At 39.6% G+C, this 24,282-nt stretch overlaps 1 protein-coding gene across 1 annotated transcript in view; it reads right to left on the bottom strand.

Annotated features, from left to right (window-relative positions):
* The window catches only part of Arhgef26 (Rho guanine nucleotide exchange factor 26), a 98,626-nt gene that overhangs the window by 64,677 nt on the left and 9,667 nt on the right, over positions 1 to 24,282 (bottom strand). The window contains exons 4-5 of the mRNA XM_055596871.1: positions 17,418 to 17,474; positions 14,112 to 14,272 (exon numbers count right to left, since the gene is read on the bottom strand). Of these exons, the coding sequence (XP_055452846.1) occupies positions 14,112 to 14,272; positions 17,418 to 17,474 (218 nt within the window). The remainder of the gene's footprint in view (positions 1 to 14,111; positions 14,273 to 17,417; positions 17,475 to 24,282) is intronic.

Here is a 24,282-nt window from a genome sequence, read left to right as displayed (position 1 = left end):
TTTTTGTTTGTTTGTTTTGTTTTTCCAGAATGGAAAGCAGAATGGAGCTGGGTACATTTTTAGCTTGGTTAGATAGGTGAGTGAAGACAACCCAGAAGGCAACGCCCAGCACATTTCTTCAAGGGATCCACGGACTCACCCAAGCGCAGATTTGTATATGCACACGCAAGTAAATGAACATGGAATGCACACACGATTCAGAGGAGAAGCAGGGCCACTTCCACAGGCGAGCACAAACACGGCTATTGTGCCCAGGAGGGCTTCTGCAGATGGGTCTCCTCTGCAGAAAATACATTCCAATGAACTCCCAATACAAAGGCAGTTTGCTCGGCACAAGGAGACTTTTGTCTGAGTCCCCCACAAGTGGCAGGGTCAATCTGAGCCGATCTTGACATTTCCATGGAACTTTTCCACAATTTTTTTTTTCCAAGCCCAAGTCATTTCCCGAAACCTTTTTGAAATCCAAAGAAAACACTGTGTAGATAAAGTCTTTGCTAAGACCTATACCTAATACTGTTCGCTAAATATATGAGTTCCACAGGACAGACTTCTAGACTTAATCCCTAACCTGAAAAATTGTAGAAAGTGGTAATAATATGCTGAGTTGATATTTAAGATAGTATTCATCTCTCCTTTCAGAATACAAAAATAAATATTTTTTTTTGTATTTTCAGGGAAATCATATTTTCACAGTTTTTTTTCATAAAGTTGAGATCTTAAAAAATTAAAATAAAATTTGATGAGAGACTGCTCAATATTTGCATAATCACTTAAGAGTTAAAGAATTCTTACGCTTAAATCTTGAAAGGCTTTCAAACCATTTTATGAAAGTTTATTTTGGAAATGTATTTTTATACGGAGTATCAGAAAATTATAAATATGAATTAAAAGGAAATAAAACTTTCCTTTTCTTCCTCAGCTCACTGTTAAAGTGGTTGAAGGAATTTAACATAGGCTATTGAGATGCCACTTTGACACAATTAATTATGAACTGTCAGATACTCATGTGACCTATTAGTGCATTTTTAGACTATACGGTAGCAATGCAACAGGAAGGGACAGACTCAGAGACAACTTATAATAAAGACACTAGACGATTCCCCTTGCTTACAGTGGCAATGAGGACACAACAGGGGGCTTAAAACAGGATGCAATGCCTTGGCTTCTAAGACCTCTATATTCGAAGAGGTCAAAGTCATTTAGATATAAGAAAAGCATTTACAATTCTGAGTCGATTGGAGGATGTACACCAAAAAGAGTAAATCAGTAATTTTCGGCGTGTGTGTATACAACATAAGTGTATATATGTGTATTTGTGCAAGTGTATATGTTCCCTAGTATGCTAAGTTGAAGTTTAGTTCTTTAGACTAAACTGTTACCTGCTATACATGTATAATCAAGGTAAATACATCTAAAAACCAAAACCTCACTTATTTCAATCTCATTGAAGCAAGGAGTATAAGTAGATTCACATAATTACTTTGAGTTCCCTATCTTCACTCAGAGAAGTAAAGTGATGGTACTTTATCGTATCCTACAGGATCTAGTCAGATGAAATTCCAGGTGTTGAATCTACAGGAAATTCATGCTTAGATGCTAATAATGAATGAACAAAGTTAGCTGCAAACAATTAGAATACTCACAACAGCTTGCCAATGCAACTTCATTTATCAAACTCCCCTTTTGTGCTTAAAAACCAAGTACTAGATTTAACACATTACACAGTCAAGTTTACATTAAGATCTTTTCCACTGCCAAAAAAAAAAAAAAAACCTGGGTGGTCTTGCTTGTTTTACTCACAACTGGCAGAGTCAAAAACCCAAGAAATGGTTTAAAATCCACAGCTGCAAATGCAAGGCAGATGAAATACTGCAGCTAAACCCCAACCATTGTTTCTTTTTCCATAGCTTTCCACTCTAGCTAAAAGCTGATCACAGTGCCTAAGTTGCTAACAGTGCAGAGGTTCCAACTGGGATCTTTATCTATGCTTAAGTCTATGTGCCAACTCAGAATGAATGGGCTCTTGGAGCTTGTGCAGGCAATACATAAAAGTGGGGTGTGGGATGTGTGTAGGGGTGCAGCAGTATTAAATGCCTCCAAAAAGGTAATCAGAACAACCCAGCTGGCAGCTGGAGCATGCTAGGACCTTTTCCAAATCCAGTGAGAAGACCTTACCACTCACATGGAAATCACCAGCCTAATGAAAAATAAATCACTCAGGTTTTAGTTACCAAAGAAGTCCTAATATATTCTGTATGATTACAGTGACCTCCATTTGCCTTAACTTTGATTTCATTCAATGTCAAAATAAAGGGGATTGCTAAAGTGGCATAATAATATTCTGTGACCCATGACCAGTGTCCTAATTAGCATCTCTGTAGCTGTGATAAAACACTAAGCAAACCCACTGGAGACAGTGGGGGAAGGGGGCTGTTTATTGGCTTTACATATCCATACCGAGGTCCATCATTGAAGGAAATCAGGGCAACAATCTTCGGACAGGAGCCGAAGAGAGACCACAGAGGGACACTTCTTTCTAGATTGCTCAGACTGCTTTCTTATACAACCCTGCCCGCCCCCCGCCCCAGGGTGGCCCTGACCACAGTGGGCTGGGTCCTCTGGTATCAATTATTAATCAAGAAAATATCCCACAGACAGGGAGGCACTTCCCCGACTAAGGGTCTCTCTTCCAGATGACTCTAGGCCGACTTACTAGCCTTCTTCTTGACCAATGCTGGCAGAGGCAATTAAATAGAGAATTAAAAAGAGAAAAAGAAGAAAAAAAAAAAAAAGAAAAAGTAGAAAAACAAAACCCAGGCCTATTTCAGGTTCCTCCATGGATAAGTCTGATGACCTGAGTTCCATCCCTGTAATGATGGAACTTCCATAGTGGAAGGAAAAGACAGACTCCCACAAGTTGTCCTCTGACCTCCAAACACAGACGTCCCCACACACATACACATGCCTCCCACCCTACTAAGTAAATGTTTTAAAGCATTTAAAAATACTGAAAGGAGAATTGTTATATGATAGCTTCCACAGTGTTATGCTAATGACTTTGAATATATTTTTTAATTATCAAAACAATTCATAGAAGATTAGAAATACAGTGTTTTGTTTCGTTTTTCATAGAAGGAAGGGAAAACCCTAAGATTTAGAATCAGTAAATTCTTGCCTAACATGTGACTAAAGTGAATGTATCTTTGAAGTGTGAGGTTTACACAAAGGAGCTATAATTCTCTGTGTGTTGCTTCCTGCAAATGCTGATAATAGTAGTAATGTATTTGGAGATAAGTATTAATGAGGAAATTTGTGAAATGGCATCAAGTCTATACTATGATAATTACTATTTCAAAAAAGGGCAAAGGGTCCACACATACCTGGCTAGAAGTGCTCCAGAAGAACAGTGGGAGTTAAAATGTCCCAAGTGTCCACTACCACAAGATCCTAGGACCACACCTGGGATGGCCTGTGCTACCCATTCCACTGTTCACCTGTTTTGTTTTGTTTTGTTTTGTTTTGTTGTTTCCTTGTCATTTGGATCTAGAAGGGCATCAAAGAATCAAATACAGGGTCCAAAGTCTGACTACCTCTTAGAGTTTAACAAAATATGCACCTTGAGTTACTCTTACCTTCACCTCAACTTTAACAATTTTTGTCCTTTTCTGAGAAACTCATATAATTTTGATTATGAAAGAATATGATTCTGGCTTTATGGTCGGCTATTTCTTGGCTTCTTCTACTGCCAATTTCGATGTAAACTTTTTTGAGTTGCCTAAAAGAGGTATCGAGCATCCAGCGTGGGCTCTCTGGGTGCCTGTTGCTATGAGTTTACTATTTTACAGCCCACATCATCTATAAGGGTTTCAGAATGAGTCTGTATTTCCAGTTACCCATATCTTACCAGCAGCATTGCCTACTCAGTTTTACAAACTCTCAGCTCATCCATCAATTCTCTGCATTCTTAACTAGAAGAACTGTATCTAGGGAGACATCAGTAGCCCTTATTTTTTCTGCTTGAGATGGCTACTTATTTCTTCTGCCGTCACTTCCCACACAGTGGTGTGAAAGACATGCAGAGAATTTCAGATAAACTACTTGGGACTCTGTAGAGGAATGTTGATTCAGAATACGGCTGCTCTGGCAAGAGATCATATCCAAAGACCTTCTAGATCTGTGTGATCAGACTGGAGTGCAGACACACTGGGTAGTGGTGGTGGCGGCTGTGACACACATCTTTAATCCCAGGAGACAGAGGCAAGCAGATGTCTGAGTTCAAGGCCAGCCTGGTACAGAACAAGTTTCAGATAAAGAAAAGCTTAGGGACAATTGTGGTGGTACACACCTTTAATCCCAAACAATTAAGGTAAAGTTAGTTTGTAGGAGGAAGTAGCCATGTTCCAAAATAATGTATATATGAGTGGCAAATAAAGTGACAAATCAGAGAAAGATTTGACAGCATAGGATTATGGCCAATGTTGACAAGAAAAGAGAGGAAAGGGAAGCTACTTAAGGGAGAAGAACAGAGAATGAGGGAGATTGAAGAAGCTAGACACAGGTGAAAACAGAACAAGCAGAGAGTGGGAAGGAGTCAGAAGATTAGAAAATATTGCCAAAGTCAGTCTGAGGCCAAGCAGAGCAATTTGGAGCTGAGAGAAAAGCTAGAATAAATAAATTAGATGGGATAGAGCTTTGAGCCAGAACAACCAACTTGAACCAGCCATACAGAGTTCAGAAAGAGCTAGAAAAGGTTATTCAGCAGTGAGTCTCAGAGACTAGAAGCATTCTAGGCCTAGGTTTGATTGTACAGAGGCTAGAAGCTTCCAGGATTAGATCTAGGTTAGCAGATGGTGGCAGTAAGCTTTGGAGATGACAATTAAAATAGGGAAATAAAAGTTACATTTATAAGCATCCAACTCCAGGTGGAGAAGAAGCCAATAAAGGCTATAACGAGTGGCTCCTATCTTTCTGTTTGTGAAGTGTCAGATGAAGAAATTTTAGAAACAAACAAACAAAAAAAACTAGTTTATCTGTTTAATAAAGACAAGTAGGGTAATAGGTTTACTTTCCAAAAAGTTTCTGGTAAATTATATTACATGCTGAGTAAACAAAGAACATTTGCTAACAAGAAACAACAAAAGAGCCATTACTTCAGGGCAAAAACTAAACAGGACTCTTGACCTAAAGAGTTTTGTATTCTCTGGCCTAGTTACATTAATATGTTTTTCTTTTAGAAGTTAGCGTATGAATCAGCTAAAAGGGTGAAATGTTAATATTAATGCCATTAAAGACTTTGAAAGGTTTACTGTTATTTGGTTAATGCACTGAAGCTTAAAACTTTAATATTAAATAGAAAACATATTTCACAATGCATATAGGCTTTGCCAGTATTTGAATAAAATGCCATTTTTGGTACTATAAGCAATTTCATAAGACATGTGTACTTACAATAGTATTTATTGTTCCTTTTTATCTCAATTTAAATATAACGTGATTAAAATGGACAAGCAAATAAGGTAAGTATTGTTTAGTGTGTTTATTGTTGTCACAGTTTACTCCATAAACAAAGCAGGAACTGGAATGAGTTTGGATTAGCTGCTCATTACGTGCCAAGAACAAAATACCAACTCAGGATACAAAAGCACATTGAAGGACATTCTGACTGTACTCTGCAGAAGATAAGCATAGTTTTATGCTTCATACAGCTTTCCAAAAAAATCTGAAGTTTCTTTTTTTTAAATTTTTTATTTAACTTTTATTAATTACACTTTATTCATTTTGTATCCCCCCATAAGCCCCTCCCTCCTCCCCTCCCAGTCCCACCCTCCCCCCCTTTCTGCATGCATACCCCTCCCCAAGTCCACTGATAAGGGAGGTCCTCCTCTCCTTCTTTCTGATCTTAGTCTATCAGTTCTCATCAGAAGTTTCATTTTTTAATTGGGAAAAGAGGACATAAGCCCCTTGCAAAGGTCTCCACTACCTGTTTTACAGGATGAAAATAACAGCACAAATATTGCTAGCATGACATAATATTGAATATATAGAACTGTAGGTAAAAATACTCCTGATGAGACCTGATAGGCTAGGGTCAGATAGTAGGGGAGTGGTCCTCTCCTATCCTTGGACTAGAGGAGGGAAAGAGGGGGTGAAGAGGGAGGGAGAGTGGGACCAGGAGGAAATGAGGAAGGAAGCTACAGCCAGGATACAAAGTGGATAAGTTATAATTAATAATAATAATAATAATAAATAAAAATATATTACATATAAAACAGCAAAAAATCATCTAATTTTCATTTTGCAGAAAACTTTCTAAAACAATTAGTCCTTGCTTAGACCTTATAGCTTTTGACCCCAACAGGGTAGCTGATACCTAGCAGCAAATGAGTGAATTCTGATCGCTGACTTTATCAACCTTTAATGAGGAAGTATTTTAAATTCATAAATAATTCAGAATTGGATGTATTCTACTGCAAATTGGTATCAGGTAATAACGCTGATCTCTTCCTATTAACGCAGCTCTATCACATGTACATTATTGTAACTGGATACCCAAACAAGAATTAAAAGGAACTATTTAGACAGGCAAAGCACATGCCACATGTATTATCTATCTATGAAACAAAACTTTGCTTTTAAATGGAAGAATATAGCAAATACTTTCTGCTTTCATTTTTTTATCATTAGGCTTTTGGTCCTTAAAAGAGAGAAAGACCATGAGTCAGGTAGCTCACAAATTTGAGGCAGAGGCAAGAAGTTCACTCAGTTAAGATTCAAGTAAGGAGGCCCATGGTTGGGAGTCAAAGACTGGCCCAGAGCCAGCCTGGTGCCATATAACTTGACAGACTTCTCTCTAGTTATACCATACAAACAAGGTGGCATTTCTTTCTAGGAGGGACACATAAAGGAGGCTAAGTTCTCCCTCCAAATAGACTCTTAACAAAGGCAAACTCTTAACAGTTGCCAGGCCCACGGTACCAAAAGAGATGCTAGTGAGAGGCAAATTCTCTAGAACCAAAGGACTAAAGGTTGGTACCCACTATGTGGTTCATATATCACCTACCTAGCTCATTACTATAACCAGAGGGTCCTCAACTGTTTCTGCGTCAAAATGCTGCTACTCATCTTCCTTGTACTCTATCTATGCATTTCAAGGCGGCAGGCATTCAGATTTGTCCAGGACTCTGACCAGATGACCAGAACTCATCTACCAATGTCCGTCAAACTCCCTAGTCACAAGATACCCAAAAATACATTTCCTATTAGTCTTGAAAGTAAATGGTTTCATCATCACCACTTTAAAAGACACTACTATAAGGCTGATAACTTCTTTAAACCTATAGTTTAATTAACTACTTGTTAAGGAACTACACTGCTTAATAAACTACTTTGTGACTCAATTCTATAGAACCATTAAAAATTTTTTAGAGTTTTGTTTTCTCCTTCCTTCCTTCCTTCCTTCCTTCCTTCCTTCCTTCCTTCCTTCCTTCCTTCCTTCCTTCCTTCCTTCCTTCCTTGGCTTCCCTCCCTCCCTCTTTCCTTCCTTCATTTCCTTTTTCTTTCTATTGTTGTTCATTTGTGTTTTGTTTTGTTTCTTTGGGACAGGGTCTCACTATGTAGCTATGCTATCTTGGAATGAACTCACTGCTTGCCTCAAACTGAACTCACAAAGATTTTCCTGCCTCTACCTACCAAGCGCTGGGATTAAGACATGGGCCACCACACCTGGCCTGTCTCTTCTTTTCAACTAGACACCTTTTCGTTAAGTTCCACGTTGCCAAATTTACCACGTCCCATACTGGAGTCTTTATCTCCCTCACTAAATTCCAAAATTATAGAGCCTCCATCTTCAGTAAGCCAGCCAGACACCTAGGAAGCAAATAAAAATGTTCTCTTTCCAGCAATGCGTCAGGAATCCATATTCTAAACATCTTTTGAGTTCTCCCTCTTTGTTTTAACACATTCCCATCCTGGTTGGTTTTGTTACTGAAACTGCCTCAAATCTCCCATGACCAGATGTTTCTCTCTATAGCAGATTCTACACTCTTCTCTGCAGCACCAACAGGAGCCCCCTATGCAAATGCTAGGTGTGAAATTCCTCAGCAAACAGCAGGAACCCAGCCACAGGAGCCTTCCCAGTCCTCTAACCTCTAGTGTGACCCAAGCATTCTTATTTCCAGCAATGTGTGAGGTGTTGGGATGCCTCAGCCCATATCCTGGGGTTGTTCTTACCAGCCAGCACTGGCTCCATCATACCAGCAGCCACTGACCCAGAGCCTAGCAGAACAGGAGGCTGTGAGGGTGACTGAAATGGGTGCTTAGTCACATAGAAGAGACTCTAAGAGGAACACACACCACTGACAACTGCCTATGTATACAGTCCAAATCAAAATGGTCTTTGTCCTTGCTACCTGTGTGCAAATAACGCTATCTCACACAGAAGGGCCTCCTGGTGTTTAATCAGAAAACAGGAGTCGGAGGTGTTGCAAAGGGCACCAGATGTCACTCTGTCAATCTGGATGTCAACAGTGTTCCCTCCTCAATCTACACCCTATGTGCTATCACCCACAGCTACCACTCTTCATTACATAAAAGAACAATCGTGCACAAGTGTGGCTACTGATGCCTCAGCAGCGCTCTGCTTCACCAGCACTGTCCATCATCAGCAATGAACATGTATCGGGGTTTTTCATTTTCTTACACTGAGACAAATGGTTGCCATGTTTAATACCTTCGCTTACAAGTCACCCCTGGAGTTCACCCGGCAGATGCTATATCACAAAAGCTCTGCAACTCTCCTAAGAACTTTCACTTTTTAAGATGCTACCTATGAAATGACATTTCAACTCAATCAAATGAGTGTTTGTAGCTGGAGTTATTGTAATATAGACACCGAGGCAACAGGCAGAAGGGGCTCAGCTTAAATATAGATCACACCACAGCTATTTGGATAGCTGATTTGGGCAGCTGTCCAAATCAGAGCACTGTGTTGTAAGGAAACAAAGCGGAAATGTGATCAATAGAGGTCCTTCTGGTTTTATTTGCTTAATGAACGTTAAGAGGCTCCAGAGTTAGGTTTTTTTTCTTAATGCTTTGTTTTAGATTTATTTATTTCGTGTGTATGAGTGTTTTGCCTGTGTGTGTGCACAGAAGTCTGTAGAGGGTGCTGGGCCTTCAGGAACTGAAGCTACGCATATGTATGCTGGGAAGTGAACTTGGGTCCTCTGCAAGAGTAACAAGCGCTCTCATCTGTGAGCCATCCAGACTCCAGAGTTTTATTCTTTAAATAAAATTCAGGTATCAATGTTCAGAATAGCTATTTACCATATGCAACTGCAGAAGCAAAAGCCTTTCAATGAATTCGTGAAATATTTCAACTGCTAATTGGTAAAAATTAAAATAGAATTTTAACCCATAATTTCACAAGCTGACTTGTTCAGGGTAAACTGAAGACAGGTTGTCAGTCATTAACCTGCTCAGTGTCTCTACTGGATTTTTGGTGCACATTTCATGTCCCTTGTGTTATTTCTCTCTCTATGTGTTTCTTTGTCTATGTCATTGTGATATGAATTATACAAGGTAAACTATAAAAACTAAAAAAAAATAATTCTATCAGACAAAGGTAATTATTTTTATTTTGAGACAGCTCTTGTGTAGCCCAAGGTAGCCTCCAGCTCAAAATGTAATTGATAAGAAACTTAACTTTTGTTTCTACCTCTTAAGAGCTGGGATTTTAGGAGTAGGTCCATAGTACCCAGCTCTTAAGAGGTAGAAACAAAAGTTAAGTTTCTTATCAATTGATAAGTTTCTTATCAATTACTATGGGTACGGTACCCATAGTACCCAGTGATAGCACTCTAATCACTGAGCTACAGCCACAGCCCATCCTTTATATTTTGATAAACTTTTCCTTACAAACAATTAAAACCTAATACAATTTAAAATACTCCTCTTTGGATCTACTTCATATCCTGAATATAATATGAAAAATTTAATATTTTAGAACATCTTTCTAAAGTTTTTAATTGATTGCATAATTATTCCTGATATAGATCCATAACTCAATTAAACTCATTTCTGAATGTTCACCCTTTCAAGAAATCTTGACTCCCAGATTTTTTGATTGCTTGAAGTAACGAGTGTTACATGTTACCCACAAGACCGAACTGTGGAACACCACATAACTCTTCGGTCAGCAATGGACCACAAAAAAATTTCCAGCGCCTAACCACTTTATAGCAGTGGCCGTGTGGTCATAGAACAATGCTGTACTTGTGTTTGTGGTGACACTAGTGTACACAACCCTAAAATGCTGCCAGCTGTGCGAAAGCAGAGTGGTACAAGCATTTGTCAGTGATCGAACTAGTCAGCAACTCATGAGTCTCCCTGCCACAATTTTATCACTAGGTTATACTTCTTTCACTTAAGAAGAAATATGCCATGTTAAAATTATACCAGTTTCTTGTATGAAGTATTTTCTGAGTGTTTTTTTTTCCTCTTATACTCATTTAATTCTGTTTCGTTTATTGTGGCTCTAAGAGAAATAGCTATCACTTAGGTGTGTAGTAGGCTAAACCATCTAGGTTTGTGCAAGTGTGCTCCATCATAGGCTTTTTTGTAATGACAAAACCCCCTCGTAGTGACAGATTTCTTAGATCTTATCCTGTTATTACCCTAAGGCTTAAACGTCGTCCTACGTTCATTATTGAGAACAGTCTACTCACTATACTGAAGAACACCATTAATTTTGGATCAGTTGAACTATAGTATGTTCCAGAATGTTTTGCTTAAAAACAAAAAGCTTTTGAAAGAAATTCTAAAATTACATTGAGCTAACATACCTAGCTTATCAAAGAGACCGCTGGAAAGGCTATAGAGATACGGTAGCTTGTCAGTTCTTAGTGGGAACGCAAGGTGCTTCAAATATTTTAGGGGGCATTTGGCAATATATTACAAAAGTGCATACTCATTTACCCTTTGATACTGCAATCCCTGAACAAATTTTTTTCCAAAGATAAAATAACTAAAACACCACAAAACATATGCCCAAACCACAACTCTACAATAGTGAGGCTGAAAACAAGTCTATGTCCATAAGCAGAGGGCTACATGAAAAAGCCAGGACACAGCCTCTGGATGGAGAATCCCGCAGCCAGAAATAAGAATGGCTACCTTTATAAGTGACTAGGGAGGAACCTCTGACCCATCTCATTATGTGAAAAAAGAAAGGCTGGGAAAAGTGTAAGGACTATGCTTGCATTTTCTAAGGAAAGCAACACAATATATGTGTATGTATGTGTACACACACTTGAATTTAAAAAAAGTAAAACAGTAACTTTTGAGAGGAGATCACTCAACAGTTAAGGGCACTTGCCACCAACCCTGACAACCTGGGTTCAATTCCCAGAACTCACATGGTAAAGAAGAAAACATACTCCTGTAGTTTTTTCTCTGACCCATACACATTATGGAACACAGCATCCCTATCCCCAAATAAATGTAACAAAACCCAGTAATTTTTAAAAATTTAAGCGTAGAAGGAGAGAGCAAGGTGGTTGAAAGAGTGATAGAAAACGGGTTTCCCGGATTGACAAAACTTGTGTAAGCATAATGGAGCTTAAACTAATGTAAAAGTTGTACCTTTAGCGCATGTATTTTGATGAGCTTGGAATATCCATGGGCTTTTTTTTAGTATATCTTGTTCTGTAGGTTTGAAGTTGGACTGTGTGGTTTTCGGTTACTTACTGAAAGTGAAAAACCAGCCAGCAATGAGCACCTCCTGGATTCTTTAAAAACATCAATGATACTAAGGCTCTTCAGAAAAATGGCTGACTGCAGGTCCAAGAGCAAGAATTACAAAGCGTGACCTTGAAATACTGTATAGCAAGAAGACGGCCAGAGAGTATTAAGACTAATAGAAAAACTTAAACATCAACAAAGAGTAAGTGCATCACTGGGTACCTTAATAGACAGATGTGCATTTTCTTTAGAGAACTATGCCTTAGTCAACACGTAAATCATAGTAGATTAGAGAAACAGTATTCTGCGGTCCTTACTGAACTGACAGATCTGTGACAGACCACCACCACCCTGTTCTGTACCCTGAGAACTGCTGCGGAACTGATGATCTAAATTATCACTAAATAATATTTTTTTTAAAAAGTATTTTTAAAAAAGGAAATACTTTTAAGTACAGACATGTAATGGCTTGTAAAAGGGGGAAGAATGGTTTTCTACAGAATGTTACCATTTAAATAAAAATGAGAAAAAAATATTTTTTTACATAAATTACAATCTATTTTGTAAAATGCATATAGAAGAGATGTTTGCTTTAGCTGCTTTTTGGGTGGCCAGAAAGCAGTACATAAAGGGAAGTCTTACCATATAACTTTTTGTAGCATCCACATTTTAAAATAAATGACCCTATGACACACACACCTATACATACATTAAAAAAATCAAATAGAATAAAATTATAAAGAAAAGTGTAGGACTGGAGAGATAGCACAATAGTTAAGAGCACTGGCTGATCTTCCAAAGGACAATGTTCAATTCCCAGTGAACACATTGTTGCTTCTGTCTGTAACTCCATTTCCAGTGGATCCAACACCCTCACACAGAAGTACAAGCAGGCAGAACACCAAAGCACTTAAAAATTAGTAAATCTCTGTTGGTCTCCTTGTGAAGTTCCCAAAGTGGGCCTAGGGGGTCCTGCAGAGACCAATACTCCAACCAAGGACCTTGCAAGGAAAGGACCTAGACCCTCTGCTCAGAGAAAGCCCATAGGCTGCTCAGTTTCCAAGTGGGTTTCCTAGTAAGGGGATCACAGACTGTCTCTGACATGAACTTAGTGGTAGGCTCTTTGTTCATCTCCTTCTGGGGGGTGCATCCTTGCCAGACCACAGAGGAAGATGATGCAGCCAGCCCTGATGAGACCAGTTAGGCTAGGGTCAGCAAGAAGAGGAGGAGGACCTCCCCTATCAGTGGACTAGTGAAAGGGCTTAGGGGGAGAAGAGGGAAGGAGAGTGGGACTAGGAGGAGGTGAGGGAGGGGGCTACAGCGGGGATACAAAGTAAATAAATTAAAATAAATAAATAAAAATTTTAAAAATAAGTCTGCTTTCCTCTCCCCAGGAACAAGGGCAGCCAACCTTGGATTCGTCCCTCTATACCATACACCCTCCCAATAAATCTCTTTTATGAGATTTGCTCCCTGGTGTGACTCTCTCATCCAAAGAAGTTAAGAGGCAATACAGAAAGAAAGGAAGAAGTAGAGCAGGGCAGAGGTTCCTGAGTTCCTTAGCTCAGCTGAGGAGACTTCCTCTCAGAGCTATGTGGTTGCTAGACTCCCATGTGTCAGGATGCCCTGCAATTAGGACACTGTCCCACCAAAGAGCTGTGTGGTTCCCGGGGTCCTAAGTCCCAGGACACCCAGAGCAACACAGAGAAACTCTGTCTCCAAAACACAAAAAAAAACCAACCCCTCATATACATTAAAAAAAAAAAACAGAAAGAAAAAAAGAAAGTGTAGTTATATAAAGAAATGTTTTCATTATTAGAAACTGAGGCATTTATCAGTAAACTATCATCTGTGTACACCTGAAAATATTTAAAAAGTAAATCTGGAAAAAAGTTAAATATAAGCTTTGACTGTATGAAACTGTGTTACACAAATGTATCAACTTCTCACAACAAAACACAAAGCAAGGGGGATACAAAGTGAATAAAGTGTAATTAATAAAAGTTAAAAAAAAAAACCACAAAGCAAAATCATCAGAAACAACAGAAACACTGGAGCCTACTTAAATATTGCACACATAGATCAAAGCCTGAAGCCTCTCTTTTTTTGCTAAAAAAGACAAGGATCACAGCCCAACCCAGAATAGGCCCCTGCTCCTGTAAACAGAAGAGAGGGGACAAGCAGAGAAACAGAAGAGCTGGAGAGACCTGAGGTAGCTCCCTGCTGAAAAATCTCAACAAGCAACTCAAGGGATGAGGACACTGTCCAGTGGGGTGGCCAAGAGACTTCCCCATCAGCTCCTTAGTCAGAGGACACAGGTGTAGCCTGCTAAGTAATACCCCAGACTGGCCATAGGTACATGGAAAAGCACTTACTTTTTGCTCGCCTCACAGACATCTGTGATGTTGGAGAAAAGGTGATGCCTCTCTGTCTTAGTCATCGTGTCACTCAGTTCTTTAGAATCTTTAAACATTCGGATCAAGATCTCCAAGCTGAGTAAGTATGAATGCTCTGAGGATATGACTTCAAAGATTGCCTGGAAAAGCAATAAATAAATAAATACATACATACATACATACATACATAGATGGGTACATGGAGAAATGAATAGAGAAGTAGATAAATAAATAAACACTTTGTTAATTATTTCAACTGAATAATTAAATACAACTTCCACTGTTCTGTATAGGGATGGCATGGGAAGTACACCACAAAGCTACTGTCTTTATAGAAGGCCTGTGTACCCAAACTAAGGACTGTTACAGCCTGTACATAAGCAAAAGCAACAGAGCCGGGATGACTTTCTATGGCATCCTGAGGTCGTGCCTTTGCCACAGGGTACAATCTATGGAAGGAAGTAGGGCATGTCATAAAAATCTCACTGTGACAGTAATTAACCTTAGGGGTCACCTCCTTCAGCCCTGCCTGCTTTCAAAGCACACTGCTTCAGGGACAATGAGAATTTATGATCATTTTCTCACAAACAGTCCCCTCGCTCCCTTTTTGTGTTTGTTCTTTCTCTCCATGTCTTAATATGACTAACTTGCCGTCGACAAGCAAATATTCTGTGGCATGACCTCACCTACCCTTAGAAGGTTCTCAGCCACCACAGGAATTCTTTCATATAATTCAGACAACTGAAAATAATTCCATCTGTTCAACAAGCCACCCACTCCACACTCATCAGTGTCTCAAGAAGGAACAAAGCATCCTCGGCAAAGACCCTTGATGACAGACACAGAGATTTCTGATAACGATGAATGATGAAGTGCCAAGCCACATCTAGAGAGACACCAATGCGCTGTGTAAAGAATTCATCTGCCTCTTCAACCAACTCAGAGATTCCCTACTAATGGGAATGCTAGAAAAATTTCTCCATGTGGGGGGTAGCGTGTAGGTGTAAACATTCTTACAAGCTTGGGTACCTTGACTTCTAGGTCCTGTTACCTTCAAGCCCTTGCCCCAAGAGTACAGAGGATGAAGGCTGTGTGGGAGCAGGACAGGCATAGGCAGGTGGATTCCTAGCTGTTGGTGGCTGGGCTATATCTTGCACATCAAGTTAGCAGAGCTAGCCTGCCATCACTGCCCTTTTTAACATCTGAAAGGTTTTGGAGACTTTGACCTTAAAGATGCTGGTCTAGCCTCTACTAAGCTCCAAGGAAATAACTGACATAACTATTTAAAAAATAAACAGTAAGAACATCAAAAGTTAGCCCGTACCTTGTATAAGTCTATGTAATCAACATGACTGTCCTGAATAAATACAAAACAAACCAAAAAAGTTCTCCATTCCTGAACAGAAATAGCAGTGATAGATGGTTGATGTATTCTGTACCTTAGGATGACTTCAAATATTTTCAACAACAAAGTTTTCTGCCATCACACCCAAAATAAAAGATAGAGAAGAGATACCCTAAACCATACAGAACAGATTACATGAAAAGGCAAGTGCTGTCTCCAGTGCAGAAAAGTTGCAGGAGTAATGGTTGACTATAACACCAAAGGGCGTTAGAGATTACACAAAAGTAGGGGTGTGGCAGAGAAAGAGAAAAGAGTCAGCATGAAACTTAAGCTGTCCTGATATTTGTATCACGAATCTCAATAAACATTTTTAGAATTCAATAGAAACAGATGAAAAGTCAAATGCAGAAGATTTAAAAGGGGAATTTTTTTTTTTTCATCAAACTTCAGACTCTGGAGAAATTCCTGATTTTATAAACAAGGAGAGAAAAGTATCACTTATTCCATAATATTAACAGAAAAGAAGAGCCTTGTCCTCTGACAGTCCTTGGTAAAACTGCTATAGGCCTTCAGAGACTGGAACACCACAAAGAGGCTTAAAACATGACCATGTGGTGGTGGCAGCTCGTGCCTTTAATCGCAGCACCTAGGAGACAGAGGCAGGTGGATCTCTGTGAGTTTGAGACCAGCCTGGTCTACAGAGCAAGTTCTAGGACAGCCAGGGCTACACAGAGAAACCCTGACTCAAAAACAAAATGAAAACCAAACCAAAACAAAATGCCCATCATAGAAAAACCTCTAAATAGACTGTGTGAAAAATAAGCAGTCTAAAAAATAACGTATATGTATGTATATGGCATTCATGGTCTAAAAACATAGATTGGAGAATACACAGCAACTTGTAATTAAACTTCTCTCTGGGGAAAGAGAGAAAGGAATTGAATTAAAGAAAACAACAGATTTTTAAGAAGTCCTATTATCTTTGGAAAATGTGAAAAAAAAATGAAATGTTCTGCATCTGTTAATTTCACCTCTGGGTACCCTCAAGTGCTACGGCTACATTCTTTAACCTTTGTAAACCTGAAAAATGTCATTATTATGTACTCACATATTTTTTTCTTTAATCCATGCCATTTGAGTAAGACAAGAATACCTGTGTTTCTGTGCTGAATTAATTTACTTGTATGTAAAAGCACATGCATATATACATACTAAGATGCATAAGATGAGGGAAAGCAACAGCTTCACAATGTCAGAAGGTGGTGGTACACGCCTTTGATCCCAGGACTTGGGAGACAAAAGCAGTGGATCTCTGTGAGTTCATAACCAGCATGGTCTATGTAGTAAGTTCCAGAACAACCAGGCAAGGGCTACATAGGAAGAACCTGTCTCAAACAGAGAAAGAGAGAGAAGAAAAAGAAAGGAAGAAAGGAAGGAAGGAAAGAAGGAAGGAAGGAAAAAAGGAACAAAGAGTGAAAGAGAGAGCAAAAGTATTAAACTGTATTGGTTTAAATTTCAAATTATAAAGTCCTATTATCTGGCTTTTTTAAAAAGTCAACTTCATTTTTTGGTGGATTTCTTAACTTATACAAAATCTGCAGAGATAATTCCATAAGTCCATGTATTCTTTTCCCAGTTTTTCCCAAGCAATGTGCACCACATAATCGGGGCATATTGCATGGACTAGAATCCAATTCCGGCTTTTTCAGTCCCAGGATCTAATGTCTGTATTTCAACATATGTCTTCCACGTGCTTTGCTATTTAAATGAAAATGATGTGAAGACTTGTGTTGCTGTTGTTGTGGGGGCTAAGATATGTGAAGCCTTATTCAAGGACAAAACTTGCTATGTTCATAGAAAGAAAGCAATACGTTTTCAAACACTGGACAAGCGCACAGAGGAGGTGAAGACAAAAACACATTCCTGAGTGTGAACCATACCTCTTGCCTTTTTCTTTCCTCCTGGCTCACTGTTTGAGACAGCCCATTTCTTTTCACCTAGAAGAAAAGGCAAAGCAGACCAGTTCATCTCACTGACTTCAACAGCTTGCTTTCAAGCATGCTCTTTAAAAATGAGCTAAAGCAAACTATACAAAATGTGGAATTAGCATAGTTCAATGTTAAAAAAAATATAAACCACAACACAATGCCATCAGTTCAAGGTTTTGTTTTACTCTTTAGATCTTGCTATTTCCAGAATATCTAAGTACTTCCAAGTCACATAAAAGAAAACAAATACCATTTTTTTTTTTTTTTTTTTTTTTTTTTTTTTTAGTTTTTGTCGAGACAGGGTTGCTCTGTGTAGCCTTCCCTGTCCTGGAGTCACTTTTGTATACCAGGCTAGCCTCAAACTCACAGAGATCCACCTGCCTCTGCCTCGCCGAGTGCTATGATGAGTGATGGCTCTCAGAGTTAACTGTTCGTGTTTACACGTTTCCCCTTAACCATGGGACTGAAAGCGTTCTTGGAGAGCTCTCCCACCACCTCCCTAAGCACCAGCGGTCTCAGCAGACTTAAACATGACAAGCCAGGACATCAATCTTCCTGTTCTGTGAAAGCAGCAATGTCTCCACGATGCAAGAGCACCAGCATTGGACTTGTTATAAAGCTGTGGTGTCATCATTTGGGTCGCTGAAAGATTCATCTTTACTACACACCTATTTGACTACTGTCAAGACACGTCAAGGTTCAGTGTCTAAACCTGAGAATGAAGGCAGCCCCTGAGCTCCAAAAAGCAGGGGCCTGGTTTTCTCCTGGTATACCTAACACTTCTGCCAACATAAGAAATATATTCCCAATTTTCAGTCAACGATTCATTTAACAGAAGAGGAACAGTCACACCCTAAGCATGAGACCGCTGCAAGACAGGAACGTGTGCTTCTTTTGGAGAGGAAATCTGCATCAATGAAACAGAACTGTTTTTAAACCTTTTGCTCTCTTACCTTCCCAAACAATTAAGAACTGTTTCTCTAGCCTCATCATTAAACTGACACCTGACCTTTTCATCATTAGCCTGAAAACCTAAGAGAACATGTCTGATAACTGTTACATCTTCAAATTTTAAAATGCATCCAAAGTAACATGAACAATGTAAGTATTTAATACCCTCTATCACCCATGGAGAACAAATTTCCTTAGCAGCTAGACAATACATATTATTCTTTTCTCTTTTAAAAATCATATTTTTATGTCATTTTCCCATCAAAATTTCATAATGTAATATAAAAACTTGTGTTCAGGTCTCCTATTAACCACCATTGGAGTACTTTGAAACCAGAGATATTTTTCAAGTTTAATTTTCTAAAATCCCCTCCAACTATAAAGAAATTTTCCTAGAACATATGTCATTAACAACGTACACTTAAGACAGCATGATCACTAACATTCTGTGGGGTTTTCTGTATTGACTTTGTTTTGTTGTTGTTTTGTTTGTCAAGATAGGCTCTCACTATGTAGCTCTGGTTGCACTGAAACTCACTATGTAGACCAGGCTGGCCTCAGACTCACAGAGATCTACCTGCCTCAGCCTCCCAGGTGCTGGGATTAAAGTTGTGAGCCACCACACTTGACAACATTAATTTACTACTAACAATTTTAATTCATTAAGTATAAAAAGTAATTTTTTTATAATGATGTCTCCCACTAATGACACCTTTAACCAAGAAGATTCCACTGAAACCAGTATTTCAAACTTACTCTTGTCATCCTGTCATTAGGGTCCTAGATTTACAACCCAGGACAAGAGGCCATGGAAAGGCTTGAGACGGGTAAGAGAAAGCTCTCTCTGTGTATCAAACAGACAAGAAAGCAGCTGTGAAAGGAAAGGTAGAAAAGCAGCCCTGTCATAATACCAGCTACAAATGTACTTTTAGAAGAATACTCAGAAGCTGGGGGTCTAGAAGATGAAACCTTAAAAATATTCCTGGCCGTAATTACAAGATCTTCCCGAGGTCCCAAGGGAATGACACATTACCTATCATGAAGGCCACTGGGGCATGATGCTTTCTGTGTAGTACTGCTGTAGAAACTGCAGACAATCACACCATTGTCTTTACTTTACGTTTGATAACCATTTAGAGAGAAATAGAGCAGAAGGAGCCCCAAATCAATAGTAAAATCAATAATCATTGATCACTAATTACACGCTAGGAACTGTGTTGAGCACTTTATATAGTTCCCATTGGGCTCTCATAAAAATTCTGGAAACTTGATAGTGTTCACAGATGGTGTCAACTGAGGCTTGGAATCCAAAGGAACACAGCTAATAGGACCAAGGCCAGGATCTGGTCTATTCCTGTCCAAATGCAAGACTTCAGTGTTAATGATTTATAGTGAGCCATAGTGACTCCTGCTCGCTGTAACTGGCACCCCATTTCAAGGGCTGGGGACATCACTAAGACTTCTCCTGTCAGGTATGTACCAAAGTTTCCATGTGTCTCTTGGACCATGCCTATCACGGGACATTCTTTATGAAACCAGCCTGACCTGAGGTCAACCTGTCAGCATGAACTCATGGGTAAAAAGGCTTCCGTTCATGTTTTCCTAAGACAGGAGACCGGCCAGAAGAATGAAACCCTTCAGAGCTGCATTTGGTGAGCCTGGGCAGGAACTTGGCAGGATTTCCTGCCTGACAGAGTCCTGGCGGATGGATGTGCAGGCAGGCACAGGGCCACAATCCCTGCAGGTGAGGTCACCAGCAAGCCTTGCCACACTGCTGATTCTCTGTCCAATTGGAGCTTACATCTAAAATGTTTCTAGGGAGCAAAATTAAATATCTACTTAGAGACCCACAGAGATGACAGCTGGTATTTCTGAGGGTTGAAGAGTACCTCATCCAATCAAGGGGAGAAAAGAAGTAGTTGCCCTATGTAGTGGGAAGACAAAATATTTTGAAGACATTAAACTCTTGCAAAGAACTATTACTTTTCTGTAATACTAATGCAACGAATGACAAAATGTTCCTTTTACCAAGTCATACATAAAAGCCAGTGGTGCCTCCAGACAAATGTGGTGACAAAAAAAATAAAAAAGACTCCAGGAAGTGTTCTTGAATTATGACTAAGGAAACTGTATTGGAGCACAATCAGGGAGGCTGAAAGTTCACTCTGGTGAGTTATGACAAAGCAGTCCCTTGTGGCTGTCAGCCAAGGTCACAGGGCCTGTCTTCGCCCTGCCCATCCTCCTGCATCAGTCACTAACACCATGGACAGGATGCCAGAGGAACCATTCTCTCTACCTGAGGGCACTTCCACAGTAGCACCCAGGGTGTCTGACAGCTGTCTGGAGACACTAGGTCATGAGCAGATAAGATGGCATGAGAAACTGAGGAGTGTGGAGAGGTGAACAAGGAGCGAGTACTCCACAAGGCCAGAGTGTTGGAAGGCAGATAGAGCCAGAGAACAGGAGAGTACAGGAGCATCATGCAGGAGGGACAGAAGAAGGGAGGAAGGCACAATTCAAAGGGGGTGGGGGGAGAAAGACTGTATATAATATGTATATATTGAGAAAGTCTTTTTAACATAGGAATTCAAGATTCAAAACAGTAATCTTGTCAGGAAACTTAAGCCAAAATGACTAAAAGTCATTTTGCTTTCTGAAATTTGCAAGCTTTTGCTAGGAGAATCTAAAGAATAGTCACATTTATTCCATATCCTTAAGCGCAACCCTTGTTTCCATGTATAGAAAAGAAAAAGAAAATACCAGCCACTGAGACTATGAGTTCTAATTTTTCATCCAAAGTCAAAGAAAGTAAAATTGTTCAGCTTTCTTTTTATTTCTATTTTTAAATCTTATTTTAGCCTGTAAATCACAGTATCCTCTTTATTGGCTTTATTATTGGTACTAATTGCTTTGAAAATGGGGCTTATCCATGTGGGCAGCTTCTTATTTCTTCTTTCCCAAAGCTGAACTTTTACACTCATTTGATGCTGAGCAAATAGCTTCCTAGTCCAGCTAAAGCCTCCTGGCAAGATGCAAGCATGGAAGCCCCCTTTGTCATTTTTTAAATATTCACTGCATCTCCAAAGACCCAGCTGGGTACAAATGGGAACAAGCAGGTGGCCAGAGTAACCGCATATGAACGTCCTTGCTTAATTAATTTTACTCCTCATCAATAAGTAGAATTTTGAAAGTATATTCAGTGTGAGGTTCTTGCTTTTGGACAGTCTAACCAGGTCACAAAACTGTTCAGATCTGGCCACACAAACTCTGCACAAAGTCAGACATAGTCAATAACTATACCATTTTAAGTGAATAAAAATTAACATCCAATAAAGCATCAGAATGTGTAAGGCTGCACTTCTGACCTGCTATAGACAGGAAAATACATCTGAGGTTTAAGACAGAGAACACAGAGAAGTCATTATGTTAAAATGTCTAATGTCACAGTTATAGATTATATCCACTGTGAGCTATATATTTTATATACCTGAATAGTAAATTAACAATTTGCTAAACTACTTCCTTGGATATGAAATTGTCCAGTTCCATCCTTAAACAGAGTTTACTAAATCTCTAAAAGGATAAATAACTCAAAGCAAACATTTGGATGTTAATTCACACCAATTTCCTTCTTGAAGTCTGAATGCTGGGGTCTCCCTCTCAAATTCACATACTGAAACCCCATCCTCAAGCTGATGGTATCAGCTGGTGCTGGCCAGGTATTCTAGGAGGTAATAAGGTCATGTAGGTGGGGTCCTTGGGACTGAGATTGGTGCCTTTAGAAACAAGCCAAAAGGAGATCCCTTGCTCCTGACAGCATGTACATGTGCAGCAAGAAGAAACTCTGAGTCAGAAAGAAACGTGTCATCAAAGCCAAAGCTGCCTTGAACTGGACTTTTCAGCCTTCAGAACTATAAGGAAAGAACTTTTGTTTTCATAATCCACCTAGGTCGCGGTATTTTGTAATAGCAGCCTGGAAAATGGCACTCTGCAAGTCTAAGCTTTGCAGATGACTATCACAGGGAAGAGCAGACAGGCTTCCCATGGAATTGACTTCTGCAGCAGGTACACTTACACTGAGCATCTTCACGCTACAGAGAGCTGACAGGAAACCCAGAGACCTTCCAAAGCATTTTATGCCCTATGACAGGATTATCAGTCAAATTCTCTAAGCCAAGTTCTCTAAAAAAAAGTCCCTTAACACTGAACCTCTCCATAACCTCTGTGCAGAGCTGAGATTAAGAGCACCAGTACTTGGCTCATTACACCAACTATTTCTGTGATGCAAATGAAGCCATATTCTTGCCCCTCTGTGATGAAAGGCTCTTTCTGGATAAGATGGGTATCTCTGTTTCTTCTATTCCTCCACCACTCAGGAAAAACAGAACAGGGGGCCCATGTAAACTGACAAACCAAGAAGACTCAGAAATGTAGTCAGTTAAAAACTATACTACATGTTTATAGTCTAAAATCTTGCTAGTTTCACAAAGCACTTTCTACTAGATCCCTGTGAGCTAAGTAAGCCCTTTAAACTTGCCAGAGGTAACTCAATTGCTGAAAGAAAGATGGCTATTTATCTCCAATAGCCAATTTCTACTCACAAGTGCCCTTTACACCAGCCTAGGAAGAATGACACTGCAAAGAATAAGTTTATGCTATAGGACACAGTCATTCCTGAATCCTTTTAGTATTCCATAAGTGAAGTCACCACTCAAGTATAAATGAGCCAGAGTTCTTTCTGTGGAAGGAAGGAAGGAAGGAAGGAAGGAAGGAAGGAAGGAAGGAAGGAAGGAAGGAAGGAAGGAAAGAAAGGAAGGTAAAGGAAAGAAAACAAAATAAAAGGAAAAAACAAAAACATGGCAACAACAGTTTGTGTGGTAGGGTCAAAAGGAATGCCCTCTATTTACACACTCCATATGCCCTTCTCCTGTTCCACTTACTCTACTGAGACATCAAATTAGATAAGCTACAAGACACCATGGGACATTTCAAAGTACCAAAGACCTGCATACCTAAGACCAGACCTAAAATGTCAAGATGGAGGCAGTGTCTCTCTCCCAGTAAACAGCGAGTAAAGAGAAAGGATGTTATTTGGAGGAAAGGAAAGAAGCAACACAAAGAATGGAGGGAGGAAGGGAGACAAAGAGCCAGTAAGGCATGGGCCTTACATATTTTTTAGTTTAAACTGCGCCACGTAGCATGCCTGTGAGCTCCTGATTCCTTTCTTCAAAATACCAATCCCCTCTCTGATCTTCTGTTGTTAAGCCCAATTGCATCATCCTCACCAAAGTTCTTGGCCCTCAACAGCAAGCATGCATTGTCAAGCAGGCAGGTATTAGATCCATTACAATGATAGAAAGTCAGATAACACAGGTCAGGGACTGAGGCTTTTGCAGTCATATGAAGGACAAAGATTCCTAAATAAACTTAAGTTATTCCTGTACAGATCTGAGGCTGAAAATACAAGTAGATAGGTAATTAGCTGTACAAGAATTAACTGCTGTGCTTCATATGACATAGGAGATGAGTGTGCATTACTTCCTTTGCTGCCAATTCTTACCAGCTCTCCCTAGCTATGGCCAGCAACTCCTGACTCAGAGTCCTTGGTTATTACCAACATATCAAAAGTTTACTATGCACCAAGTACAGCTCTAGTCATGCATCTTAAACCCACACCCCTTCAAAGTAAATATTAGCCCAAGTTTACATGTTAAAAACTAGACATAGAAAAGTTTGCCTTTCACGTCTAAGCTTCCCTGCCTGCCCATCCCATAGCCTGAGCTCTCAGCCACTGCAGCACATGGTCCTCTATCCAACACGTGTGTGTGTGTGTGTGTGTGTGTGTGTGTGTGTGTGTGTGTGTGTG

The sequence above is a fragment of the Psammomys obesus genome, unplaced genomic scaffold, assembly GCF_907164565.1.
Source record: "Psammomys obesus unplaced genomic scaffold, mPsaObe1.curated_primary_1811, whole genome shotgun sequence".
In the NCBI taxonomy this organism is placed as follows: Eukaryota; Metazoa; Chordata; class Mammalia; order Rodentia; family Muridae; genus Psammomys; species Psammomys obesus.
Note: the sequence above shows the minus strand (reverse complement) of the source record. Positions and strands in the feature narration are given on the sequence as shown.